The sequence below is a fragment of the Panthera leo genome, chromosome F3, assembly GCF_018350215.1.
Source record: "Panthera leo isolate Ple1 chromosome F3, P.leo_Ple1_pat1.1, whole genome shotgun sequence".
Taxonomy (NCBI): Eukaryota; Metazoa; Chordata; class Mammalia; order Carnivora; family Felidae; genus Panthera; species Panthera leo.
Genome location: NC_056696.1, coordinates 35,482,656 through 35,509,357, shown reverse-complemented (window position 1 = coordinate 35,509,357; position 26,702 = coordinate 35,482,656). Strand labels below are relative to the sequence as shown.

At 39.8% G+C, this 26,702-nt stretch overlaps 1 protein-coding gene across 7 annotated transcripts in view; it reads left to right on the top strand.

The window, feature by feature from the left end:
• The first annotated feature begins 11,548 nt into the window (after positions 1-11,548).
• CR2 (complement C3d receptor 2) overlaps positions 11,549-26,702 on the top strand; it is a 34,232-nt gene continuing 19,078 nt past the window's right edge. Inside the window, exons 1-9 of one of the 7 annotated variants that reach the window (XM_042926317.1) lie at positions 11,549-11,754; positions 19,196-19,375; positions 20,687-20,786; positions 21,205-21,290; positions 21,861-22,259; positions 23,256-23,432; positions 23,514-23,616; positions 24,269-24,354; positions 25,542-25,931. In XM_042926317.1, coding sequence (XP_042782251.1) covers positions 11,697-11,754; positions 19,196-19,375; positions 20,687-20,786; positions 21,205-21,290; positions 21,861-22,259; positions 23,256-23,432; positions 23,514-23,616; positions 24,269-24,354; positions 25,542-25,931 — 1,579 coding nt within the window. In that variant the 5' untranslated portion in view covers positions 11,549-11,696. Of the gene's footprint in view, positions 11,755-19,195; positions 19,376-20,686; positions 22,260-23,255; positions 23,433-23,513; positions 23,617-24,268; positions 24,355-25,541; positions 25,932-26,702 lie in introns of those variants that run through there. The other 6 variants (XM_042926316.1, XM_042926319.1, XM_042926320.1 and 3 more) reach the window with 6 other exon arrangements.

The window sequence follows — 26,702 nt, the reverse complement described above, 5'->3', positions numbered from 1 at the left end:
CATCATGAATTACCATCACTACTACCATCACTGAGCTGGTCTTAAGGTTCTAAAATGCAAGCTGACTTCTGACTCGTTTCCTGAAAAGGTCATTCGTTGACTGGTATTGTGTAACAGAACTTTCTTGAGGTAACTCACTGTTGAGTGCATTGGTTTTAAACTGACAGAAATGATCAAGTGGTTGGGGGGGGAGAAGAAATTGTCCTGGCCACGATCTAGACACTGATTCTATGGAATCTGATATTACATTAATCCTGCTTTCCAAAAGGAAAAGAATATTTCTCTTCATGTGACTCCTGAATGAACTTCTTTCACCATTGAGGGTCCAGCATTACATGCTCTGAAGCCAGTGTGGAAACCCCCCAAAAGGGAGGTTCCTCTTCTGCTTTTTAAATGAACTGACCAAAGTTTTTTTTCCAGGAAATCTCAAGGAATTGGTCTTTCTTTCTTTTCTTTCTTTCTTTCTTTCTTTCTTTCTTTCTTTCTTTCTTTCTTTCTTCTTTCCTGTGTGTGTGTGTGTGTGTGTGTGCATGTGCATGTGTGTGTGTGTTTAACATATGACTTTTTATTGCATTCAAGAGACCCACATTCCAAGTTGTGGAGTTATTTCCAGAGGACATACTGTAAGCCCCTGGGAAAGTGGACGGGGTAGTTGCTGGAACATCAGTGATGTTCTGGTCTCAAGGCTGCCTGAGCCCATAGCACTATGAGAACAGAGCCCCATGATCTCCCAGGAGCCAGTTAGGAGACAAACCCACCGTAATTGCCCAGGAGTCCTCGAAACTGCACATTTTCCCTCCATGCTTTCACGTAAACACCAGATGTCTGTTTGGTCTATGTCTAGAGGCCTCTGTGTTTTCCTCCCATGCTTTAACATTCTTTGATGTTTATACCTGGAGGACGTGAAATAAAGACATGTGCAATTTGCTGCTGCTGCTGTTTGCTGGCAGCCCTGAGAACTTTTTCCTCAGTGCGCGGCTACACCCAGTAATGTCACTTTAATAGATGGTAGAAACATTGCAGCTGTTTTTAAATTCCATATTAATGCCATGACAGGATTAGTGTCATGACAGCTTTTTAAAAAAATACTATTTGACTTGGGAAAAATTAAATCTCATGGAGAATAACTTTCTTCTCTTGTGCCCTTCTCTGGGTGCCCCCCGACTATGCCCATAGACCCACTGTTCTTATGTGTTCCTGGCAATACCCCAAGACGTTCAGGTCCCAGGCACCGTCACCACTGAAAACCACAATGTGTAGATGTGTTAGACCCATTTGTATGATGGCAGTTGCTCAGTGCTGGTGCAAGGAGCTCATCTACAACCTGAAGTCCAAGGTTAACCTTAGCACGAATATATATATATATATATATATATAAATATATATATATATTTTATTTATATATTTATATATATTTATATATATATTTATATATATATATATTTTTTTTTTTTTGTAAGAAAGGGGGATTAGACAGAAATCGTTTAGGATGATTTGATATCAATCTCCTTCCTAATTCACCAGAAGCTAGGAAGTTCCAAAACTGATCGTGGTCATAGACAATATCTTTTGGTAAGTCACAGGCTGGGAAGCGTTTTGCTAGGGACTTCTGGGTTGGTTCATTCAACAAACTTAGCTGTCTTCTTGATCTCTCTGCAGTAATGACCCCAACATTTCCACTATTCACCATTATTTTTAGTTTTATCCTTTATTTTTGATCACTGTCATTATTTGTCCAGTTAATTGGACTTTTTCAAGAACACGACTTGTCTCTTACTTGTTTTCTATTTGATTGATTTTAATTCTTACTTTTAGAATCACCTTCATTCTCCTTTCTTTGGATTTCTTTTCCTAACTTCTTGAAACAGATGTTTTTCAGACTTCCTTTTTTTCCCCCCGGAGAACTGTTTGTCAATTTTTATTTTTATTTTTTTGATATAATTTGTTTCCAAATTGTCTTACATACCACACTCAATGCTTATCCCAACAAATGCCCTCCTCAATGCCTATCACCCATTTTTCCCTCTCCCCCACCCCACCATCTACCCTCAGTTTGTTCTCTGTATATAAGAGTCTCTTGTGGTTTCCCTCCTTCCCTCTCTGTCTGTAACTACTTTTTTCCCTCTCCTTCCCTTCCCCCATGGCCTTCTGTTAAGTTTCTTAAGATCCACATATGAGTGAAAACATACGATATCTGTCCTTTTCTGACTGACTTATTTCACTCAGCATTTTATCAGTATCCGTGTAAAACTTTGAACTTCCTTCTAGAACCTGCATTAGCTGAATCCCACAAATTTTAATGTGATATACCCCTATGGTTCACTTTGAAATACATACAAATACATGTTAATTTCTACTGTGATTTTTCTCTACTGCATGTATTACTTAAAATGTCTACCTTAATTTTCAAACATACAGATTTTTAAAATTACTTGTCTTTTAGTTATAGATTTTAGGCTTAAGATATGGAGGTCAGAAAACATACACTTTGTGATTTCAATCTTTGAAGTTGTTTTCCTAAATTTTTAAAATTGTTGTTTTTAATAAAGAATAGTTGACATACAATAGTATATTAGTTTCAGATGTACAACATAGACCACAATAGCCCCCTCTGTGTTACCCAGCTTAATTAAAAAATTTTAGGTCAAGTTGCCTACTCAGTGCACTTCCCTACAAAGCTTAGTCTCCTGATTGTAGTAAAATTTGATGCTTGCCCTCAATACAACCTGCCATATATGTATGCCTATAACTCACTGCCCCAGTTTCAATTTTTTTGAGATTTTATATTGGTCGCGTTGGCAAAAATTTCTACGTATTCTGGGTTTTATTTATTATAAACAATCAGAAAATGTTTCCATTGCATACTAATGTCTTAAGTGCAGTACAGGGGGATTACCATACGTAGAATCCCCAGCCCCCCATGGGATTCATGTATTTATTTATTCAACAGATTTCTATTGAGTGTCCATTAACCATGTGCCAGGTAATGTTCTTGGAACTAGGGGTTTTGTCACAAAAAAATAAATACACATAGACGAAATTCTGCCTTCGTGGGTCTTAGGTTATAGACACAGATAAACAAAATCAATGTAAAATATATAAAGTGTTCAATAGAGTTAAGTACTAAGGAGAAAAAAAAATAGATCAAAGGGAATATAAATAGAAAGGTAGGTAAAAATGTGAGATAGACCATCCAGGGAAGACCAAACTAAGAAGGTATCTTTGAATAAAGGTTAAAAAGAAAAGGGCAGCTGGCCATCGGCATATTGTGAGATAATAGAAAATATAAGCATTGGTCTCTGTCCCCAGTTCCTGGCACAGAGCCCCTAAACTCTTGTAATTTCCTAAGTGATAAGAACCTTAGGAACATATTTCATTCTAATGAGGCTACTGTGAATGAGCTCCTCCTGGATGGCTCCTGGGCAGGAGCTGGTCACCACAAAGACCAACCTATGCTTAGAAGCTTGGGATTTTCAGCTCTCTGCCCTTCTCTAGAGACGGGAGTGGGACTGGAAATGAAGTTAATAATTGATCATGCCTGTGTGAAGAAGCCTCCATAGAATCTCAACAAGTTCAGGGTTTGGAGAGTTTCCAGGTGGGAGAACACATCCACACTGGAGGGAGGGTGATGCACCCCAACTCCACAGGGACAGAAGCTAGTGTGCTCAGGACCCTCCCAGACTTTATCCTATGCGTTTTTTCATCTGGCTGTTCATCTGTATCCTGTATCTTTCCCTATAATAAACTGGTAAACATAAGTGTTTCCTGGAGTTCTCTGAGCCACTCTAGCAAATTACTGGAACCTGAGGAAGGGTTCATTGGAACCTCTGATCTATAGCTGGTCAGTCAGAAGCACAGATGATAAAGTGAGCTTGCGTGCAACTGGCATCTGAAGCGGGGGTGGGGGATGGTAGTCTTATGGAACTCAGCCCTTAACCTGTGAGTTCTGATGCTATGTGTAGATAGACCGTGTCAGAATTGAGTTAAGTTACAGGATACCTTGCTGGTTAAAGATAGGATATCTTGCTGGTGTTGGGACTTGCTTGTTGTTATAGGGAAAACCCTACAAACATTCAGGGACCAAAAGTAAAGTGTCCCACGTAAAAATAAAGGAGACACACAGGGAAGAGACACACGTGGGGAAGAGCTGGGATTTTCCCTACATAGGGAGTTTCTTCTTTATAGGTATTTGGGAGAAGAACCACTGGGTAGAGGAAACAAGACACTGAGGTCTAAGGACATCAGTCAGAACATGATGCCTACATTTTAGAATAGCAGAAGCCTTTGCCATCAGAGCACAGGAAGGAAAGGGAAAGCAGCAGATGACTCAGAGAGGTTAAAGACAGCCATATCACATGAGACCTTGTAGGTCAAAGTTACAACATTAGTTTTTACTTTGAATGAGATAGAAAATTAGTGGACAGTTTGGGGCAAAAAGAAGTGATTTTTTTTTTCTGACAAAGATTTACAGAGGATCACTGCAAGATACGAGACACTGAGCACATTTAACCTGCTGAGAACTTGGGTTTTGGTCTTGGTGAAAGGTGTTTATCTCCAAAAGAATATAGTTTGAAGAGTCAAGAACAAGTACAAGAATATACCAAATGTTTTGTGGATTTACCTGTAAAATAAGGAAAATGATACAAGTGTAAGAAAATATGGATGAATTATTTTATTTGTTTATTTTTTGGATGAAATACCTTACAACCGGGGTAAAGGCTTTCTCACTATGGATCATAATCCAGATACAATTTAAAAACAATAGATCAATTTGACTACATTAGATAATGTTTACAAGGCAGAAAAGCCACAAACACATGATATTTGCACACCTGTGCGAAGGGAAAAAACAGAAAGCTGGATAATGTCTAGGGTTGGCAAGAATACAGAGGCAAAATGTCCCTGATTCACTGTTGCTAGAAGTATAGAATGATGCAGAGGATACAATCTGGTATTATTCTATTGAATAACACACATACTCTACAACCCAGTAATTCTGCTCCTAGGTAAATTTCTCAAAGAAATTATTTTATAATTCCATATAGTAAATATACAAGGACATTCATGATAGCATTGTAATGGCAAAGAGTTTAAAACAATCTAGGTTATGTCTCTTGAGGCAAGGGAAACAAAAGCAAAAATAAATGATTGTAACTTCATCAAAATGAAAAGCTTCTGCACAGCAAAGGAACCAATCAACAAAACTAAAAGGCAACTGACAGAATAGGAGAAGATATTTGCAAATGATATATCTGATAAAGGATTAGTATCCAACATGTATAAAGAACTTATAAAACTCAGCACCCCAAAAAATGAATAATCTAGTTAAAAAATGGACAGAAGACACGAATAGACAATTTTCCAAAGAAGACATACAGATGGCCAACAGATACATGAGAAGATGCTCAACATCACTCATCATCAGGGAAATCCAAATCAAGACTACAATGAGATATCACCTCACACCACTCAGAATGGCTAAAATTAACAACACAGGACACAATAGGTGCTGGCAAGAATGCAGAGAAAGGGAAACACTCTTACACTGTTGGTGGGAATGCAAACTGGTGTAGTCACTCTGGAAGACAGTATGGAGGTTCCTCAAAAAGTTAAAAATAGAACTACCTTACAACCTAGCAATTGCATTACTAGGTATTTACCCAAACGATACAAAAACACTGATCCGAAGGGATACATGCACCCCAGTGTTTATAGCAACACTATCAACAATAGCCAAATTAGGGAAAGAGCCCAAGTGTCCATTGATTGAAGAATGGATAAAGAAGATGTGGTATATATAGAGAATGGAGTACTACCCAACCATAAAAAGAATGAAATCTTGTCATTTGCAATGACATGGATGGAGCTACAGAGCGTTATACTAAGTGAAATAGTTTATTTTTGCTTTTGCTTCCCTTGCCTCAAGAGACATAATCCAGATTGTTTTAAACTCTTTGCTATTACAATGCTATCATTCATGTCCTTGTATATTTACTATATGGAATTATAAAATAATTACATATATAATATTATAATATATAATTATATATAATATATAATATAATTATACATACAATTTTTATATAATATAAATTATTATTATAAATTATTATTTATAATTTAGGCTCAGGTTATGATCTCACAGTTCGTGGGATTGAGCCCTGATAATTTTAATTTTTAAAAATTTAAAAAAATAAAATTATTCAAACATTAAAACAAAGAGGAAAAAGCTAAAATGAAATCCAAAGAGAACAAATAAATTTACCTGTAAAACATAACCACACTGAAGTCAGCGGAGATGATGTGTGATAATTAATCTAAGTAACTTTTGAACAGAGCAATGTTATTTTTATGCTCCCAGGCTAAAAAAAAAAAAAGACAAAAGTCTTAAAAACTAGTAGGTTTGCTTTCCACCATGGTATTGGATTACAATTCCAAAACTTTCTGTGTATTCTAGGACTGAACAAACAAGTTAATACATGGTGGATAGGAGTACTAGGTACCATGCTGTTGAAGAAAGGAAGTACAAATATGGAAAAAGTAAACATTAAAATGACATCTATAGGGCGCCTGGGTGGCTTGGTCGGTTAAGCGTCCGACTTCGGCTCAGGTCATGATCTCACGGTCCGTGAGTTCGAGCCCCGCGTCGGGCTCTGTGCTGACAGCTCAGAGCCTGGAGCCTGTTTCAGATTCTGTGTCTCCCTCTCTCTCTGCCCCTCCCCTGTTCATGCTCTGTCTCTCTCTGTCTCAAAAATAAATAAATGTTAAAAAAAATTAAAAAAAAAATAAATAAAATGACATCTATGGTATTGGATTTGAATTTGAAGAACTGATATGAATTCATGACTTAGATATAAAAATAGATTGGAATAGATTTAAATAGATATAGGAATATATATACATACATATATTTCCTACACTGCCTTCTGAAAGGGTATAGATGCAGTGATATTCCAATAGCAGTGAACATACTTAGCAACCAGATCTTGGCTTTCAAATACTGTGCTCTGCTCAAAAGAACCAACATTCTTACAAGAAATGGTAGATTTCAATGTTGTGTCTGGAAAAATACAAGTTGAGACTGGAACAACTTGTTTGGACAACCTAGAAGAAATGCATAAATTCTGAAAAACATATAACCCACCAGGACTGAATCTGAACAGACCAATTACTAGTGAAAAAATTGAATCAGTAATCACAAACCTCCCCACAAACAAAAGTCCAGACTAGATGGCTTCACTGGTGAATACTGCTAAACATTTAAAGAAGAATTAATATCAATCATTTTCAAAGTCTTTCAAAGAAATAAAAGAGAAGGGAATACTTCCAAACTCATTTTATAAGGCCAGCATTACCCTCAGACCAAAACTAGACAAAGACACTACAAGAAAAGAACACTGCAGAACATTACATCATCAACATAGATGTAAAAATCCTCAACAAAGTATTGGTAAATTGAATTCAACAATACATTGAAAGGATCATACACCATGATTAAGAGGTATTTGTCCTAAGGATGCCAGGATGGTTAAACATCCATAAATCGATCAATGTGATACACCATATGAACAAAATAGAGAGTAAAAATCATATGATTTTTATAGATGCAGAAAAAAATGCATAGATGCAGAAAAAACATTGTCAAAATCCAACATTTGACAGAAATTCATGATAAAAACTCAACACACTGGGTACAGAGAAATGTACCTCAACATAACAAAGGCCATATATGACAAGCCCACAGCTAACATCATACTCGGTGGTGAAAAGCTGAAAGCTTTACCTTTAAGATCAAGAACAAAACAAGAAGGCCCACTCTTGCCATTTTATTCAAGATGGTACTGGAAGGCCTAGCCAGAGTAATTAGTAAAGAAAAACAGGTAAAAGCCATCCAAATCAGAAAGGAGGAAGTAAAATTATCTCCATTTGCAGATGACATGATATTATATATAGAAAACCCTAAAGGGGCACGTGAGTGCTCAGTCAGTTAAGCATCTGACTTTGGCTCAGGTCATGATCTCGCAGTTCATGAGTTTGAGCCTTGTGTTGGGCTCTGTGCTGACAGCTCAGAGCCTGGAGCCTATTTCAGATTCTGTGTCTCTTTCAGTCTCTCTGTCCCTCCCCCACTCACACTCTGTCTCTCTCTGTCTCTCTCAAAAATAAACATTAAAAAAATTTTTAAATAAAAGAAAACCCTAAAGACTCCATAAAAAAATTGTTTGAACTAATTCAAACAATTTGAATTCAGTAAATTTCAGGATTCAAAATCAATATACAAAAATCTGTTGCATTTCTATACACTAACAACAAACTATCAGAAAGAGAAATTAAGAAAACAATCCCATTTACAACTGCATCAAAAAGAATAAAATGCCTAGGAATACATTTAATCAGGGAGGTGAAAGATCTCCACACTGAAAACTATAAGACATTGATGAAAGAAATTGAAGATGACACTAATAAATGAAAAGATATTCCATACTCATGAATTGGAAGAATTAATATTATTATAAAGGCCATGCTACTCAAAGAGATTTTTGGATCCAATGCAATTCCTATCAAAATTCCAATGGCACTTTTCACATAAACAGGGAAAACATTCCTAGAATTTGTAAGGAACCCCAAAGACCCCGAATAACCAAAGCAGTCTTGAGGAAAAAAATGAAGCCGGAGGCATCACACTTCCTGATCTCAAACTATATTACAAAGCCATAAAAATCAAAACTGTATGGCATTTGCATGAAATCAGGTACATAGTTCAATGGAATAGTTTAGAGTACTTAGAAATATGCTCAAACATATGTGGTTAATTGATTTATGACAAGAGAGCCAAAAATATACAATTGAAAAAGCATAATGTCTTCAGTAAATAGTGTTGATAAAACTGGACAGCCACATGCAAAAGAATGAAACTGGACCACTCTCTTACACCATACACAAAAATCCACTCAAAACGGATTAAAGACTTGAACATAAGACCTGAAACCATAAAACTCCTAAAAGAAAACATAGGGGGTAAACTCCTTGACATTGGTCTTAGCAATGACTTTTTAATTTGACCCCCAAAGCAAGGGCAACATAAGAAAAAATAAATGTGACTACATCAGACTAAAAAGCATCTGCACAGCCACCATGAGAAGATACTCAATATCAATAAATGCAAATCAAAACCACAATGAGCTATCACCTCATACCTGTTAGAATCGCCATCATCAAAAACAGAAGAGGTAAGGGTTGGTGAGGGTGTGGAGAAAAGGGAACCCTCAGGCACTTTTAGTGGGAATATGAATTGTTGCAGCAACTATGGAAACCAGTACAGTAGTTCCTCAAAAAATTACAAATAGAACTATCATATGATCCAGCAATTCCATTTGTGAGTATATATCCAAAGGGGAAAAGAAATCACTGTCTTAATGAGATAGATGAACAGATAAAGAAAATGTGAGATACACACACACACACACACACACACACACACACACACACACGTAGTGGAATATTATTTAGCCATAAAAAAGAATAAAATCTTGGATAGACTTTGAGGGCATTATGCTAAGTGAAATAAGTTATACAGAGAAAGACAAATACTACATGACCTAACCTATATGTGAAATCTGAAAAAAATTGACCTTGTAGAAATAGAGAACAGATTGGTGATTGCCAGATGTGACACAGGTGGGGAGTGGGGAAAATGCGTGAAGGTGGTCAAAAGGCACCAACTTCCTGTTAGGTGATAAATAAATTCTGGGGATGTAATGTACAGCATAGTGACTATAGTTAACAATACCGTATTGTGCATTTATTTTAAATGAATAGATCTTAAAAGTTCTTAATATGAGAAGAACAATTGTAACTACGGTAGTTAACTAAGCTTACTGTGGTAATCATTATCAAATCGTTACATTGTATACCTTAACTACTATGTCAATTATATCTTAATAAAACTGGAGAACAAAATGGAAAGAATAAAAATATCAGTTACCACTGTAAAAAAAAACTGTTAATCTCGTCCCAAAACACCCTTACCGAAAGACTCAGAATAATGTTTGACTATATCTCTGAGCATCCTACAGCCCAGACAAGTTGACACATGAAATTAACCATCGCACTATCCAATAGGATACTGTGGAAATAACATAGAGTGACTTCTGAGAACAGATTATAAAAGACATTGTGGCATCTGCCCTTCTCTCTTTTTCTGGGAGAAGCCAACTGCCATGTCACAAGGAGACTCAAATAGTCCTACGGTGAGGTCCACATGTTGGGACTGTGAGGCCTGCAGCCAACAGCCATGAGTGAGCCCTCTGAGACCTGGATCCTCCAGGGCAAGTCCAGCCTTCAGGTAACCAGTTCTGGCTGATGTTTGGACTATAGCCTCAAGACAAGCCTGAGCCAGAACTGCCTAGCTAAGCTGTTCTTGGATTCCTGACACACAGAAACTGTGTGAGATACTAAATTCTTATCCTTGCTTTAAACCAGTGAGCATAGGGTAATCTGTTACTGTGCAATAGCTAACCAACATAAAAATCGTTCTACAAAAATACTTGCTGTGTACTCTTCAAAAACATCAAGGTCATGAGAGACATAAAAAGGGCCAAGGATCTTTTGCAGATAAATGAGGGGAAATAAAAGACATAACCCGCTAATGTAATGTGTGAACCTTGAATGATTCTGGACCGGAAAAACGAAAGGGTGAGAGAGAGAGATTGCAATAATAAAGATTACTGAGATGAGTGGAGAAATTTGAGTATAGCCTGTTGCTTAGATATTTCAATGTTTATTTCCTGTTTTTGTGCATTTACTTAGTTATGCAAGAGAATGTCCTTGTTTTTAGGAAAAATGCACACCAAGTATTTATAGCAGGGGGTATCATACCTTCACCTTACTTCAACTCCAAAGTAACAATTCTATAATTATAGAATCATATGTATGTATGTGTGCACACATCTAGATCGATCTCTATATAATTATACCTATATGTCATCTGTCTATAGAAGGAATAATAAAGAAAATAATAGTGCCATGTTAACAGTGGATAATCTGGACGACGGGTATATGGGAATTCGTTGTACTGTTCTCAAAACTTTCTGTAGAAATTGCTTCAAAATAAAAAGGGCCAAAGAGCAGAGGGGACTGCTGTTTGTAACTTTCCTTTCTAAGTAAACTATTTCTTTAAACAGAGGATTTGAAACATTAATAGCTTTTGAAAATATTTTAGTGGAGTCAAACCAGAATTTTGGGATAGGATGGGATGGGATGGGATGGGATGGGATGGGATGGGATGGAGCATTGTAGATTAGCAAGGGTGAGTCCTAGTTTGTGAAACGTGTTTCATTTCTCCAGAAAAGACGAAGTGGACGCATCGTTGCACGGTAGAAAAGGTTGGAAAGCCACAACGCTGAGGGCTAGAGCCTGAGCCAAAGACCGGGTCACAGTTGCTCCGCCCCTCTGCCCCCCTGACCCCGTCGCCCCCTCAGCGGACGCCTCGCAGCCCGGGCCAACCTAACAGGCGCTGGCGTCCCGCCCCAGGCAGCCTGCAGGTGTGCGCGCAAAGCTAGCACGTGGTGCCAGGCTCTATTTAAGGACCCCCCCGTCCCTCCCTTGTCGCCGTCTGTTGCTTCAGCCGCGTTTTCTCGGAGCTGCCGCAGGCTCGAGCGTCTCGGAACGCATCCCGCCGCTGGGGCTGCCGCCGGGGCATGGGCGCTGCGGGCCTGTTCTGCGTCGTCTTGGCACTCGTCGCGCCGGGGGTCCTCGGTGAGCTGGGAGGGGGAGCACGGAGGTAGGGACACGTCTGGGGCAGGGACGCCTCTGTGCGGCGATGCAAAACGGAGTAAGTGAGAAGGTGGGGTCAGGGCCGGACGCTTGACTGCCTCCCGCTCGCTCTGGGGGACCCCTAGGATCTCCTGGTCCTGAATGTGCTCACTGGCTCCTCCCGGGGCTGGGATCGCTCGCTCTGCGCTGTCTGGGCTCCCGGGCCCCGGGGACTCAGCTGATGCTCCTCGCACTCGCCCGAGGTCTGCAAGCGCTCATAACGCTGGCCACGTAACCAAACCCTACGGGGGCCGGGTGTGCGAAGACCTCCCGCTGCGGGCTTGGTTCTCCCACCGTCTGCACTTTGATGCGATGCCGGTAAAGAGATCCTAAATGACAAACACCTAGAGCTATTGGAGGAAACTTGGTATGTGAATTAAAACTACAGCCTTCGTGTTATTTACCTCCTGCAATGGCAAGGGCCCCAGAAGGTCTCCTTCTACGTTGATGCTAACTCCCCCCACCCGCGATTGGCTTCATTTTAGAGAAGCACAGCAGTTTGTTAAGACTAGAATCTCGTGGCTACAACGTGGGTCTAACTGTGTAATTGTCTCCAGGGTAGAGTGAAATCTTAGTTAAAAGTTTACTATCTGCACATTCCAATAACTGGGTGACTTTTGGCAAGTCTTTTAGCTCCCTGACCCTCAGTTTCCTCATCTGTGAAATGAAGCTAGTGCGGTAAGCTGCCCTACCACCTTACAGCGCTGCCCTGAGTGTGAGATGAAATTAGGCAAATGAAGGTCAGGCGTTACTTGTTACTACTAAATACCAGTCCTGAGATTACTGTATAGATCCGGTTTTATGGAGCCAGCATCTACGCATAATCCGCACCCCCCCCCCCCCCCCCCCCCGCCTTGCTAAGGCATCCTGCATGCAATCAATGGTTCTGTTACAGCTTACTTTGCTTCCTGACATTCTGCTTTCTCCGGGCCCTCAGTTGGACATTTCCCCCAGACCAACATCTTCATCACTCTTTCCCTCGCATGAACTCCCTTGGAACAAGTGCACGTTCACAACTTTCTCTAACACCTCTGCATGGCACGGTTCCAGACCTGACTTCTCACTGACGCTCTGTTCCTGTTACTAAATTTTGCAGAGGATATTATCCATTGAAAATCAGGTTCTAGGGGCGCCTGGGTGGCTCAGTCGGTTAAGCGTCCGACTTCAGCTCAGGTCACGATCTCACGGTCCGTGAGTTCGAGCCCCGCGTCGGGCTCTGGGCTGATGGCTCAGAGCCTGGAGCATGCTTCCGATTCTGTGTCTCCTTCTCTCTCTGCCCCTCCCCTGTTCATGCTCTGTCTCTCTCTGTCTCAAAAATAAATAAATGTTAAAAAAAAAAATTAAAAAAAAAAAAAAAAAAAGGAAAAGAAAATCAGGTTCTACACCGGCCCTGCCAGTTCAGCGCCCCTTCCAAGTATGCCCGAGAGTTCCCCGCCCCCCCCCCTCCCCCGTCCCAGCCCAGTACCAGCGTGCCACCGTCCTCTCTGGCCACTTAACTGCAGACTCATGAACGACCAGGCCTCCCTGCCTGCTTCCAGCTAATGTGCTTCCGTTGTTTGTCTTTGCACCCACACACCAATATTCTAATCCTGAGCATATGATTGATTACCTGTGTAACAGCCTCTTCTCTTACCAGTCACTCTGATACCCGCCTTTAACTTACCAGTGGTGACCACCAACATTTTAACATATCTTATCTAGATCTAGATCTAGATCTAGATATGTTTTTTTCATTACTCCACTCCGTTGCTCAAAAATGTAAGAGGGCTTCCCACTGCCTGTGGGATTAAAAAAAAAAAAAAAATCTAATGCCTCAGCCTTTCAAGCTTTTTGTCATTGGATATCATCTAAACATGCCCCTCCTGACTCCCCATCGCTTCTGCTGTTCATCCTATTGCCTGACTGTCCCCTCCCCCCTGCCACCACCACCACGGTCCTTTGCTGGTGCTGTGCCCACACATCCCTTCTGACTTTTGCTTCTACTGTGTACATCCCGCAGAGCGTTCCTTAGCTCATGGCCAGTTCTTGACCTTGAGCATTCTTAAGAAACTCTTGAGGTACCTTTTGCAAAATTTAGTGATTTTTCCAGTTTTGTTGAGAAATAATTGACATACATCACTGTATAAGTTTAAGCCATGATGGCTTCATTTACAGATACTGGAAACGATTACCACCATAGGTTTAGTTAACATGCATCATCTCATTGAGATACAATAAAAGGGAAACGAAAAGTTCTCCTTGTGATGAGAATGCTTGGGATCTATTCTCTTAACTTTCCTATGTATCCTACAGCAGCATCCACTAGAATCACCATGTTGAGCATTATCTCCTAGTACTTATTTACCTTATAACTAGAAGTTTGCACCTTTTGACCACCTTCTTACAATTTGCCTTCCCCCAGTCCCGCCTCTGGTAGCCGCCAACCTGATCGCTTTCTCTACGAATATGGTGTGGCTCTTTGGATTTTGTTTGTTGTTTGTTTTCAGAGTCCACATATAAGTGAGATCATACAGTATTTGTCTTTCTCTGTCTAACTTACTTCACTTACATAATGACTTCAAGGTCCATCCATGTTATCACAAATGGTAGGATTCTGGCATTTTTAATGGCTGAATAATATTGTATTGTGTATATATATATCACAACTTCTTAATCTGTTCATTTATTGATGGACACTTCGGTGGTTTCCATGTCTTGGCTATTGTAAATAATGCTACAATGAACATGGGGGTGCAGATCTTTCTGAGTGTGTGTTTTCATTTCCTTTCGATATATTCCCAAAGGTGGAATTGCTGGCTTATATGGTAGTTCCATTTTTAATTTTTTGAGGAATTGAAGTGCCTTTTAAAAATTCAGGTTCCTGGGTTCCATCTCATTCTTCAGAGATTCATAGGTTTGGGGTGTGGCCCAGGAAGCTGAGTTTAACAAGTACTCTGGAAGATTCTGAAGCAAGTGTCTATAGGATGCACTGCTATGAGCAAAGTCATAAGGGAAGTGAATTCCCTTCTTAGAGTGTTTTCCCGCTTTTCCCCTTTTGTCTGTTTGCATAAACCGATTCTAATGTCCTGCTCTTAAATTTCACTCTTGCCTAGACTGACCACTTCATTTCATCCTACACTAAGAAAACAAAATCATTAAATAGGAATTCCCTTATTTGCCAATCATCTATCTCCATCTGAGCTCAGATTCTTTCCCCTGCTTAAAACCTGCCAAGGGCTTCCAATCACATGAGAACAAATCCATGCTCTTTAACCTTGACCGTAGATCTGTCTGTCTCTGAAATCCTCTGTTCTCCTCCCTCACTCCCTCTGTTCCAGCCACACTGGCCCTCGTTTCGTTCCTTGAACACAGTCACGTTTGTTTAGCTTTGGCAGTAGGGGCTCCCTCCGTTGAAATGCTCATCCTGCGTATCATCCCTTGCCTGTCTCTTCGACATTCAGGTCTCTGCTCCACTGTCACCCTTCTCTGACTCTCATCGGAAGTAGTCTGTACCCCAGGTCACGCTCTATCACACAACCGTGTTCTGTTTTCCACAGAGCACCTATCTCTCATCCTATGAAAGCTTCTTATTTATTTTTTCGCTCGCTTGTCTGTTCTCTCGTTGAAATACAAGTTCCATGAAAACAAGGTCTTTATCTGTCTTACGGCCTGATGAATCCCTCACACTAGCACATAACAAGGAGTTTAGTAAGAATGTTCTTTTTCCTCCTGTAACAATGGAAAAAGTATCCTTTCTCTTGACTGGAGTCCACTCCTCCTTCAGAATTACGGTGTGCAAGGACTTGACTTCTGCGTATACCCCATCTCGTATCACCTATTTGTATCTCCCTGTTGGATCATCCCCACCAGCAGTTAAATATGCTGGGACGTTCTTGATTGAGGTCGTCAGGAGACTTCTCACGGCCTAGTGAAACTCCATTTTCCCAGCCCTCTTCTCATCCTTCTCAGCAAAACTTCTCATGGACTACTTGCACACTTCTCTTTATCTCCTTCACTCACTCCAGACAGGCTCCTTCTCCCACATTCTCCCGAAGCTACTCTCTCTAAGGTTACCACTGACCTTCATGCTGACGCATCCAATGGCCATTTTTTCTATCCTTCTCTGTCTGTCTTTCAGCAAAAGCTGACTCTTTCTTCTCTCTTGGAACAGTTTTCATTCTCCTCTTCCAAAACAGGGCACTCTTATCAAGTTTTTTTTTTCTGTACCTCTCTGGTTGCTCTGGGTCTGTTTGCCCTATCTCTAAATATTATAGGGTTTGGGGGCTCAGCCCTGAGCCTCCTGTTTTTCTCCATTCCTTTTTCCTAAGAGATCTCATCCAGTCTCATGGCTTTAAATGCTATTTATATGTTGATGGCTCATTTACTATCTGTAGTCTTGAACTCTCTCCTGAGTGGAAAGTTTGTACAGCCGACTTCCCTCCTGTGTCTCCATATGGGTTCCCAGTAAGTGTGTTAAATATACCAAGACTAACATAAAACCAACCACACACACTCCACAACACACACACACTGGTGCTTTCCCATCTTAGTTCATGGTCTTACCATCAACCGAGTAGCTCAAGTCACTACCAGTGGCCTAGAAGACATTACTGAATCCTGCCATTTCCTTACCCCCACATCTAATGCAACAAGAAGTTTTTGTTCTAAATTCTACTTGTAAAATACATTCCAAACTTATCCTCACTTGCCAGGATATTCTTTTTAAAAGGTAAATCGGGTCATGTGACTCTCCTGCTTGTACTCTCTGGTAGCTTCCACTTAGAGCATCTAGACTTCTTACTGAAGCCTAATATGAACCCACCCCCCCACCCCCCACCGCTGAACTTTCTAACTTGATCTCCTACCACTCTGTTGTGATCACTACATTAGAGCCACACTTGCCTTCCGTCTATCCCTAAAGTATAACAAATCCATCCCTGCTCTTAGACCTCTGCCTAAAATGCTTTTACTCCATGCTTTACCTGACTGGCTCCTTCTCCGGTCACAACCCAAATGCCTCCTCTTCAAAGGCCTTCCTAAACCATCATAAGCTGATGGTCGAATTCCTCTCCGTCCCCTCCTCCTTCTGGCACGTTACATTGTGACACATCGCCCCATTTATTTCCTTTACATACCGTTTATTTACTGGTAGTACCTGTCTGTCTGTCTCCCTCTATTGGAGTATGAGTTCGGTGAGCGTGGGAACCTTGTTTCTAATGTTCACTAGAGTGTCTCCTGTGTTTGGGACAGTACCTTGGTTAATATGCATAACTGCCATTCAAAAATGATCAGGGGCGCCTGGGTGGCTCAGTCAGTTAAGTGTCTAACTCTTGGTTTTGACTCAGAACATGATCTCATACTTCGTGAGTTCGAGCCCCACATTAGGCCCCAGGCTGTCAGCATGGCTTCTCTCTCTCTCTCTCTCTGTCCCTCCCCAGCATGTACACAGCTGTGCATGGTCTCTCGCTCAAAATAAAAAAGAAAACATTTAAAAAAAGGAAGAACAAAAACAAAAATGACTAGTCAGGAAACCCATTGTTAAAGCATTTGGTTATAATAATTCTCGTTCTCAATAATAATTTTTCCTATCTGCCTTCTGACCTAATTTTCCATTTTATTTTTATTATCTTATATATGTGTTCTTCATTCATTTCGAATGGATTTCTAAGCAATTCTAGGTAAAGCCCCTTGGACCCAAGCAAAGAGTTAAATGTATCCCTGCTCTCCAGGAACTGCTTGGCCTCTTTAGTTTTCAACACCTTTTGAAGAATGCATATGTCGGTGTCTTAACCACTATCCTCTGTTTTAGATCCAGTCGCGATCTACTCTGATTTTTTTTCCTCCTGATAATAGAAAGATGTAAAGAGGGTACAGTGACCCTGAAGAAAAGTCTTCTTACTTAATGGCTCAGGGACTAACCTTTTTTTTCTGAGATGGCAGAGACCATGATTGATGGAAATTCTTTCTGTGACCTAGATTTTTGGCAATTCGTTACAAATAACTCTTGTCCCCCAAAAGAGACAGGGTCCTCGAGTCTTCTTATCGGGGATAAGGTTTTATCATTATTTCCCATCCAGAAAATATGACCCTTCTCTCCTTTCACCCCAGAAGATCATGTTATAAAGTGTTCTGCTCTTGCTGCTTTTAGGTCTCAGTTCCATCTCAGGCCATGTCATTGCTACTGATTATTACAACTTTAAATTGGCTTTCCGGTTTGTAGAGCATTATTTGGTATTGCCCCTATTCACATTATGTATTTAGAGATTAAATCACTTGCTGAGGATGACTTGGTACAAGAAATACCAGGATCGTGAAGATGGTGTTCGGTGAGGTCAAACCTTTACTTTCCCTACAGAGTCTTGCTGTTTTGCACAGGTATGCAGTTGGAGCTATTTGTGGGGGTTAATGAAGAAAAACAAAGGAGTTGAGAGAACTAGAAGAAGACCTACAAGTGATCTGGGTCCTGACAGTGATGGCTGTTCTTAGACCCTGTCTATGACTTCTCCAACAGAAGTGCCTGGCTACCGAAAGGCCGAGTCTGGCTACAACCTTGGGAGCTCTACGTTTGCCTTTGTGTCATTTCGTTCATGTTTGTTCTTGGACTTTCACCTGTACCTGTGTCAAACTTCTTTGAAAAAGAAAGATTTATAAATGTGATATTCAGATATTCTGCCATTCTGGCATCGAAACTTGAGCTCTCTTTCATGCCTAGAAAAATGACTTTTCCAGGTACATCCTCAAGTATATAGGTGTTACAGTTTCTCACCCATCACCTATGATGATATTTGTTTCATTAAGCATCATCATCATCATACTATTTTAAATCACAGGGAACTATTTCAAAATGACTAGTTCCTTTTATCTAGTACCCATCAGAATTATATACTGTGGTCTCTTAAGAGGCCTATTACACTATTAGGTTAATGGAATAAAGTAATGAAGAATTAATAAATGTATTTTCGTCTTGCTAAGACCTAAAGGTTTAATGGTTAACAGAGTAATGTTAATTCATTAAAGTAATTTTAGAAGATCATACATGTGCTGAGCTTACAAGGTCTCTGATGCACTTTTGTTCCCTGTGCTATCCCAGAAAAGCTTTGATTTATAAGGCTTAGTTTTTTTAATGAGTCTTTAAGGAGATGAAACAACTCCAAGGTCCTTATGGGATTTTGTAAAAATTTATTTTCTCGAGCTCTTCCTCTTAGTCCATTCTAAAAAGTCTTTGAACTTCTGAGCTTATATCTCTGTATATTCACCCATATGTTCTTTGTCCCAGAAAATGTTGCCCTATTTTAGGATTACTTTCTAAAGATCAAAATTGTCAGGATGATCGGTGACAAAAAAGCAGCAGAGTAGCAGTGTTAGCCTTTCCTAGTTTTGATATTCCTGTGGTCTTTGTCTCTAGGTCAGTGTAAGTTCCTGCCAAGGTATCATTTTGCTAAGCCTAAAATTCAGAGTGATCAGTCTGAGTTTGCTGTTGGGACATCTTGGGAATATGAATGCCTTCCTGGGTATATCAAGATGTCATTCCTTATCACCTGCCTAAAAACCTCCAAGTGGTCAGATCCTCAGCGATTGTGTCAACGTGAGTAATCTGTAATAGAAGCATCTTTGGGTCTATCTGTACCTCTGTGAGATAGCCTGTTATTTTCAAGGTGAAAGACCAGAAAATTACTAAATGATTTCAAATGAAGGGTGCTCCTGGGTTCTCCGTGTTTCTTTTACTCCCAAGAATAATATTGGGTATTGGGGTTAAATCATCACAGCTGGCCAGCCCTGTTTATCCTGTAATCTCCACAGCTTTGTTCTACAGTCTCTATACTGTGTTAAATGAGCTTAAGAGTTAGTATACAAGGAACACTTGTGTGTCAACTCATTCTTGTCCCATTCAATTCAAGAAATATTTTTTAGTAACCATTAGGTGTGAAGCATTAGGCTAGATGATGGGGCTGGGAATACACATAAAAATTAGCTAGTCTTTGCCTTTGAGGAGCTCCTATACTAGCTGTAAAGACTGACTTTTAAATAAATGCTGTACTATGATGTTATTTATGTATAGGTATAAAGCTCTGTAGGGAAGTAAATAATACTGTCTTGGAGAATTAGGCAAATGTAGGCATTATAGGCAGAGGAAATAGCATATTCGAAAGCATAGAGCTATAAAAGAACAGGACATCTTTGGAAAATAGAAAAATTCAATGCGGCTGGAGTGTAAGGTACATAGTGGGGAATAATAGTTAATTAAGTGCATTGAAGCTTAATTTTGATGGGCCATGCATTTGTTCCCCAATAAACAGTGGTAAGTCATTGTAAGTTTTTCAGTGTGGGGAGGGGCATGGCCATATTTGTGCTTCCAAAAGATAGTGTGTGCTGTGCTATAGAAGATGTATGAAACCAATGGAGACCAAAGATAGAAAGGTAAATTTTGGTACTCAATGATCCAATGAGAGATTACAGCAATGACTACATAGTTGGTTTGGAGAGAGATTTCTGGAATCCAGTCGCTAAAATTTGGTAACCAATTGAGTGAAGAGCAGTAGGTGGAGGATGAGTTACAGAAAGGAAATGACGTCTGTGAGGTTTTTTAAGCCACAGACTTGGTAGATGATGCCATCAACTGACAGGATATAAAAAAGGGGAAATACAGATTATAAATTATGGTTGACCACAAATAATGTTTGCATCCATGCTCAGAAATAGAGAGTGCATGCTTCAAACAGATAGTGTTCTGAAGTTGACTGACCCTTTGGAGGATAGAAGTTTTGTAGATATCAAAACTGTCTTTGAATTAATTTAAGTAGGCTAGTTGGCAAGTCCAGTCAGGTTGGTATCTAATATGAAACACAGAACATCCCCCAAATCCCAGTCCCAAATTTTGTTTTGTTTTCCATTATAGGTAAATCATGTGGGAGTCCTGGAGAACTCCTCCATGGCTCTGTCCTCATACCCACGGGTGTCCTGTTTGGGTCAACAATTACATATTCTTGTGATAAAGGGTGAGTTGGCAGGAGACATCTCCAGAATACATGGGTATTAGAACAGTGGTTTCAACCATAAACCATCAGTTTTCCAAAAGAGATCCAAGTAATTGCCACTTACCCTTAAACATAGATAAGCAAAAAAGAGAATTACCACCCTGATCTGCTCCAGAGACAACACTTCTAGAATACCCACTAGAAGAGAAAGAAATTTGGGCTACTCTTCTTCTAATTTTACATCTCCAGCATTACTGACCAGGAGCCAAATGTCATTTGGCTTCGGATTGTTGAATTTTTTGTATGAGTCCTTAGTTTATCACCATTACTTGTCTTCCATGATGATCTATTCTTTGCCATTATTTCAGTAGAGGAAGAACTAAGCTTTCCTAAAATGTACATCTAGCTGGGAGATGATCACTCATCTGTTTGTCTTTAGATATCGACTCATTGGTGATTCATCTGCTACATGTATTATCTCAGACAATATTGTAACCTGGGATAAGGACATGCCTTTTTGTGAATGTGAGTAAAATGATCCCTTTGTCATACCCTTTGCAATTCCTCTTGTCCCCTTCTAGAGGGAAATTGGGCATCTACACATCAAAACAAGTACCCAGGAGAGTTACACTTGGTTTGGGTAGCTCTGGGTACAGAGCTGTGGTTTATCTTCTTCCATGTCTCCCAGTCTCACCACACTTTCCTTTGATTACTGTTCTTACAGGATAAGTTATTTCATAGTGAATAAGTGCTTGAATCTAAAATACACTATGAGATTACACACTGCCATCTTTATTCTATGCAGAATGTCGGCCATCCTAGGTGTTTCCCAGAATAGTTTATCTGTACTTTGCAGAAGGGGCGACTGGTGACCAGATCATAGTTTTTTTTTAAGTTTTCTTCAGGCCAGTTCCATGAATCTTCCTACCTTGCTACTTCCTATTTAGAACCATCTTTGAGATGAGGATGTAGAGTTTCAACAATCTGGGTTAATTGTTGGCTGAATTGAAGTGTGGTTTGCAAGAGTGAAGACAAGATTCCAAGAAGGTATAACATTTAAATGCCTTCTCTTTTTTCCCACCTACCCCCCAAAAGCTATTCCTTGTGCACCACCCCCAGCCATCTCCAATGGGGATTTTTACAGCAGCAGTAGAGAGAACTTTTACTATGGAATGGTGGTGACTTATAAGTGCCACGTTGGAAAGAATGGAAAAAAGTTGTTTGACCTCGTGGGTGAGAAGTCCATATATTGTACCAGCAAAGACAATCGAGTTGGCATCTGGAGTGGCCCTCCCCCTCAGTGTATTACTTTAGTCAATTGCCCAATTCCAGAAGTCGAAAACGGAATTATAGAATCTGGATTTGGACGTTCATTTTATTTAAATGATACTGTGATGTTTAGGTGTAAGCCTGGCTTTACCATGAAAGGCAGCAACATAGTATGGTGCCAAGCAAACAGCAAATGGAATCCTCCACTGCCAAAGTGCTTTAAGGGTGAGTTGGGCTGAAACTCTGGGGATCTAGAAACAAAATGAAACTTTTAGAGAAATAGATACATGGTACCTGGGGAAAAAAGAAGGGGAAAGATAGTATATGTAGTTCGGTATCTTGGTTAAAGAATTTGAAGGTAGACCTTCAAAGCAATATCTAAATGTTGAAGAAGTAGGAAATTTACTATATTCTTGGACAGTACGAGATGTGCATTAGTGCAGAGCAAATTAGAAGACACTTTGAAAAGCGAAGGAACGCAGAGCCAATGATCAGAGATTTTTTTTCCAGGACATAGGTGATTAGATTTTATTTAAATGAGGATAAAATAAACTCTGAATCCTATTGGCCATGCCAATAGAGGAAATTGACTGATGTCAATTTAATCAAATCAAATTAGAATCTGATTTTAATCAAATCATAATTTGATTAAAAATACTGTAGACATTATACATGATCCTGTTGAAAATGTGGCCTTTATGGAATAAGGCTAGAATTAAGATTGAGTCACTTCCCCATTCTGCCTTTCTCCCCTACTCTTATTAAGAAATGTCTGACTTACTAAAAACATGACAATATTGGGAGCCCCTCCCACAAGGCTCAGGAACTTCATCAACCTGGTTTGGGGACGGCAGGAAGAAAGAGGTAGATTTTGGTAATAAAAATGTATTATAATAGGTTCCCTTGGCTACAATATTAGTGAGAGAATATCTGAGACCTTTTTAGTTAAATAAAATGGAAAATGATGAGTGGGTGTAATGTTTTCCAACATAGATCAAGATAGGGAAAGCAGATAGTTTCATGGTTCATCATATCTAAAGAAGTAATGCATGTTAGTTCCACGCCACCTCCACCCCACCCGAAGGAGTCTCTGCCTTCCGCTTAGGAGAGTTGACATGGCCACCTTCATCCCACCCCTACACACCTCAAGTTGGCTTAGGTTGTAGAGGAGAAAGTTCTTATTTCAGGAATAAAAGACCTCTGGTCCTGTTCTTTTCTCAGGGTGTCTACCACCTCCACCTATCAACCATGGTAGTTATAACATCTTGGATAAGGAATTCTTTCCAATTGGACAGGAGGTGTCCTACAGCTGTGACCCTGGCTACACCCTCATTGGAACTAACCCTATTCAGTGCACATCCTTGGGAACCTGGAGCCATACAGCCCCTGAATGTGAAGGTGCCTAAATCTCTATTCCATCTTCAGGAAACTCAATTGTTTCCTACTCTTCATGTGCCAGCCTTGTCTCTTTTTTCCTAGCAAAATCATGTGATGCCATCCCAAACCAACTTCTCAATGGCCGTGTGGTGGTCCCCCCTAATCTCAAGCTTGGGGCAGAGGTTTCGTTTGCTTGTGATAAGGGGTGAGTGTGAGGTGAGAGGGCCTGAATTGAGACGTATAATATAGGGCTAAGCATTGCAAAGAATAATCTGTAAAGATGGTTAAAAATTTTTTGCTCTTTCTGATTTTTTTCTCTTATTTTCTTTACCTTATATGACTCATAATTCCATTGTTAAGCAAATCCTGTTGATTTTCTCCAACTGTATATATTGTGCATAGCCAGAGAGAGCTAGAAATTGTCCTTTAACCATTTGAAAAAGCAAAATTTAGGGTCAGAAATTAAGGCTCCTATTATGGAGAATAATGGGGGTTCACTAAGAGGGGTTCTTTGGAATGATCTTAGGGAACAAGGTCTTTGACGTTTTCTTCACTAAGAACTGAGGTTTTTTCCTTCTAAATGGTAAAGAGAATCTTGACATTTGGATGCCAAAGAGGAAACGGAGAGTACAAAAACAGAATATGATTGTTAGGAATTTTTTTTCCCTCTGTGTTTTTACCTGGTCTGAAGTCATCACACAGCTGAGCTGATTCACAAACTTGGACTTTTTCCTTAAGTCAGAAATGATTTAAAAAATAGAGGCCATTAATAACACGTACTTGAGGGAAGTGATTAATTCCATGCAGCCGAGAACTGATTTGTTCTGGTGATGATTTGCTACCCCTTATTGTTTAAGGTACCGATTAAATGGCCAATCTTCTAGTCAGTGTGTCTCAGAAGGAACGAGAGTACTCTGGAATAATAAGTTTCCTGTCTGTGAACGTGAGTAGAAAACAAAAATCATCAAGTGTGGATCTTACCCCTTGATTCTTGGTGTATTCCCGTGCATTTATCAATCATAACATCTTCTTCATACGTGTGCTTTGAATGTATGGATGCCAGTCTTCTCTATGTTCTAGGAGGCAGACCAAAGCCAAATTTATTTGACTACCTATTGTATTAGGTATTCTATATGTATAAAGACAAATGCTTTGAAAGTTCCCCCTGTTGAAACTGAGTAGCACCGATGTGTTGAAATGGGTTGGCTATGTCTTCTTTTGCCAGTTCCTCTACTGATGAGCAACTCTTGGGAGCTAAATGGAAATCAGCCATAAGTTGTGGGAATTGGCCATTTTACCTTCATTCTGAGTCTCATTCAGGAAAGGTGTGCATATATCAACACAGCTGTAAACCATCAATATCCTTCTTGTGCATTAGGACAACTAAATAAAGGATGTGAGGTCATTATTCAAAACCTCTGATCACTTTCTGTGGCTTTTTTAAAGGCGTCCAGCATCAAAGGATGACAAATGATCTGTGGTGAGGCCGTAGTATCTTCACTAGCAAAACAGAATGTGTTCTCACCACTTGTGGCCCCAGTTGTGTGTTTGAAACAGACATTGAATTATTAGTATATTCCAGGTATTGTGCTTGCCATTTTTAGGTACTCTTAGCTCACTGGATGCTTCTTGTAACCTTATGAAGTAGCTTGAATTCTACTATAGACTAAGAAATTGAGGGTTAGAGAGGTTAAGACTTGCCTAAGGTCACACAGCTATTGATGACAGTGGGGGTTTGAAACCAGGTCTGTTGAGCCCAAATTTCATTAGTGCATGGTGCCTCCCCACATGTGATTAACATGTGACTAAGATTATTTTCGTGTGCCGTTTGCCTTTTATTTCACTACTAAGATTGATGAGATCCACAACTATTCAATAAATTCTGTTTCATTGTTACTGTTTGGTCGGGATGGTATTTATAGACCAGTTGATTTGTTTGCTGCAGATTGGGAGAAAGGTAAGAATTTACGAGGTTGGGGATAAGCACAGACTATGAGTAAGAAACAAATTACACAAATATCTGTTTCTGAAAAAAAAATGACATGACCTGTATTTGGACGTTTTATCTAACTTTAGATCTTTTCGTTGTCAGGATCAGTATGACCATATCTTTCCTTGTCTACTTTTCAGGAATTTCTTGTGACCCTCCTCCTCCTATCAAAAATGGTTGGAGTAGTTATTCTTCTGGTCCCATACCTCTTAACACTGTGATACGGTACACTTGTTCTGGTAACTTCCGCCTCATTGGAGAAAGAGTCATTTTTTGTATAAGTAAAGACCAAGTGAAGGCCATCTGGGATAAAGGTGCTCCTGTATGTGAATATTATAATAAAAATTCTTTTTGCTCCGAGCCCATAGTACCAGGGGGATACAGAGATAAAACATCTAGACCACCATACAGACATGGTGATTCCGTGACATTTACCTGTAATACCAACTTCACCATGAAAGGCAACAAATCTGTTTGGTGCCAGGCAAATAGAACCTGGGGGCCAACACCACTACCCATCTGTGAGAGTGGTAAGTAAAAACCCAACACAATGCTAAGTGGGGAGGCTGGAGCCTTGCATTTCTGTGCAGATCAAGTTTTTATTCTGAAGGAAGAACAGTATGGATATGTGAATGGTGAGGGCGGAATGAAGGGAAGAGGGTGAAAATTAGGGTTTCTGGCTTGTCCTTAGTTCTGGAGGGATATAAGTGTTCATTCAACAACCATCCACAGAAAAAAGAATAAGGAGGAGATGTAACTGTGAACGTACCTAATAACTGAATGGAATAGATCTCACAAGAATGGGGGCCAATGTTGGTTGGGATGTGGGAATTAGATGGTTTTAAACTGCGTGTCTGGGTTACTGTTAAATTGAGAAGAAATGTGGGATCTAATAGCAAGATGTACGCAATGGATTTAAAACGCATCTTTGAATAGCTGTTGGGATAGTCTGGCAGAAATGATGCCCCTTTTATCTATGGTCTTTGTGGATTTTTTCTGGAGTGATCCACTATTATCCAAGTCACCTACTAAGTCATCGCATTTCAAATCAAATCCCTTTGAAAACAGGGACCACTGTAAGTTCTTAATTTTCTTTTCATTTGGTTTGGTTTATGTCACTGCCAAAACCCAAAGCTGAATTTCAGTTCTACAATTAAACGGACTGGCAATACTTGACAAAAACTATACCATCAAAATTAGCTATTTTCTTAATAAAGAACACTGTTGACCAACTCTAAATCAGTTGAGTTGAACACACTGTTGACTCATTAGAAAAATATGGGTCTATCTATGCATAGGTA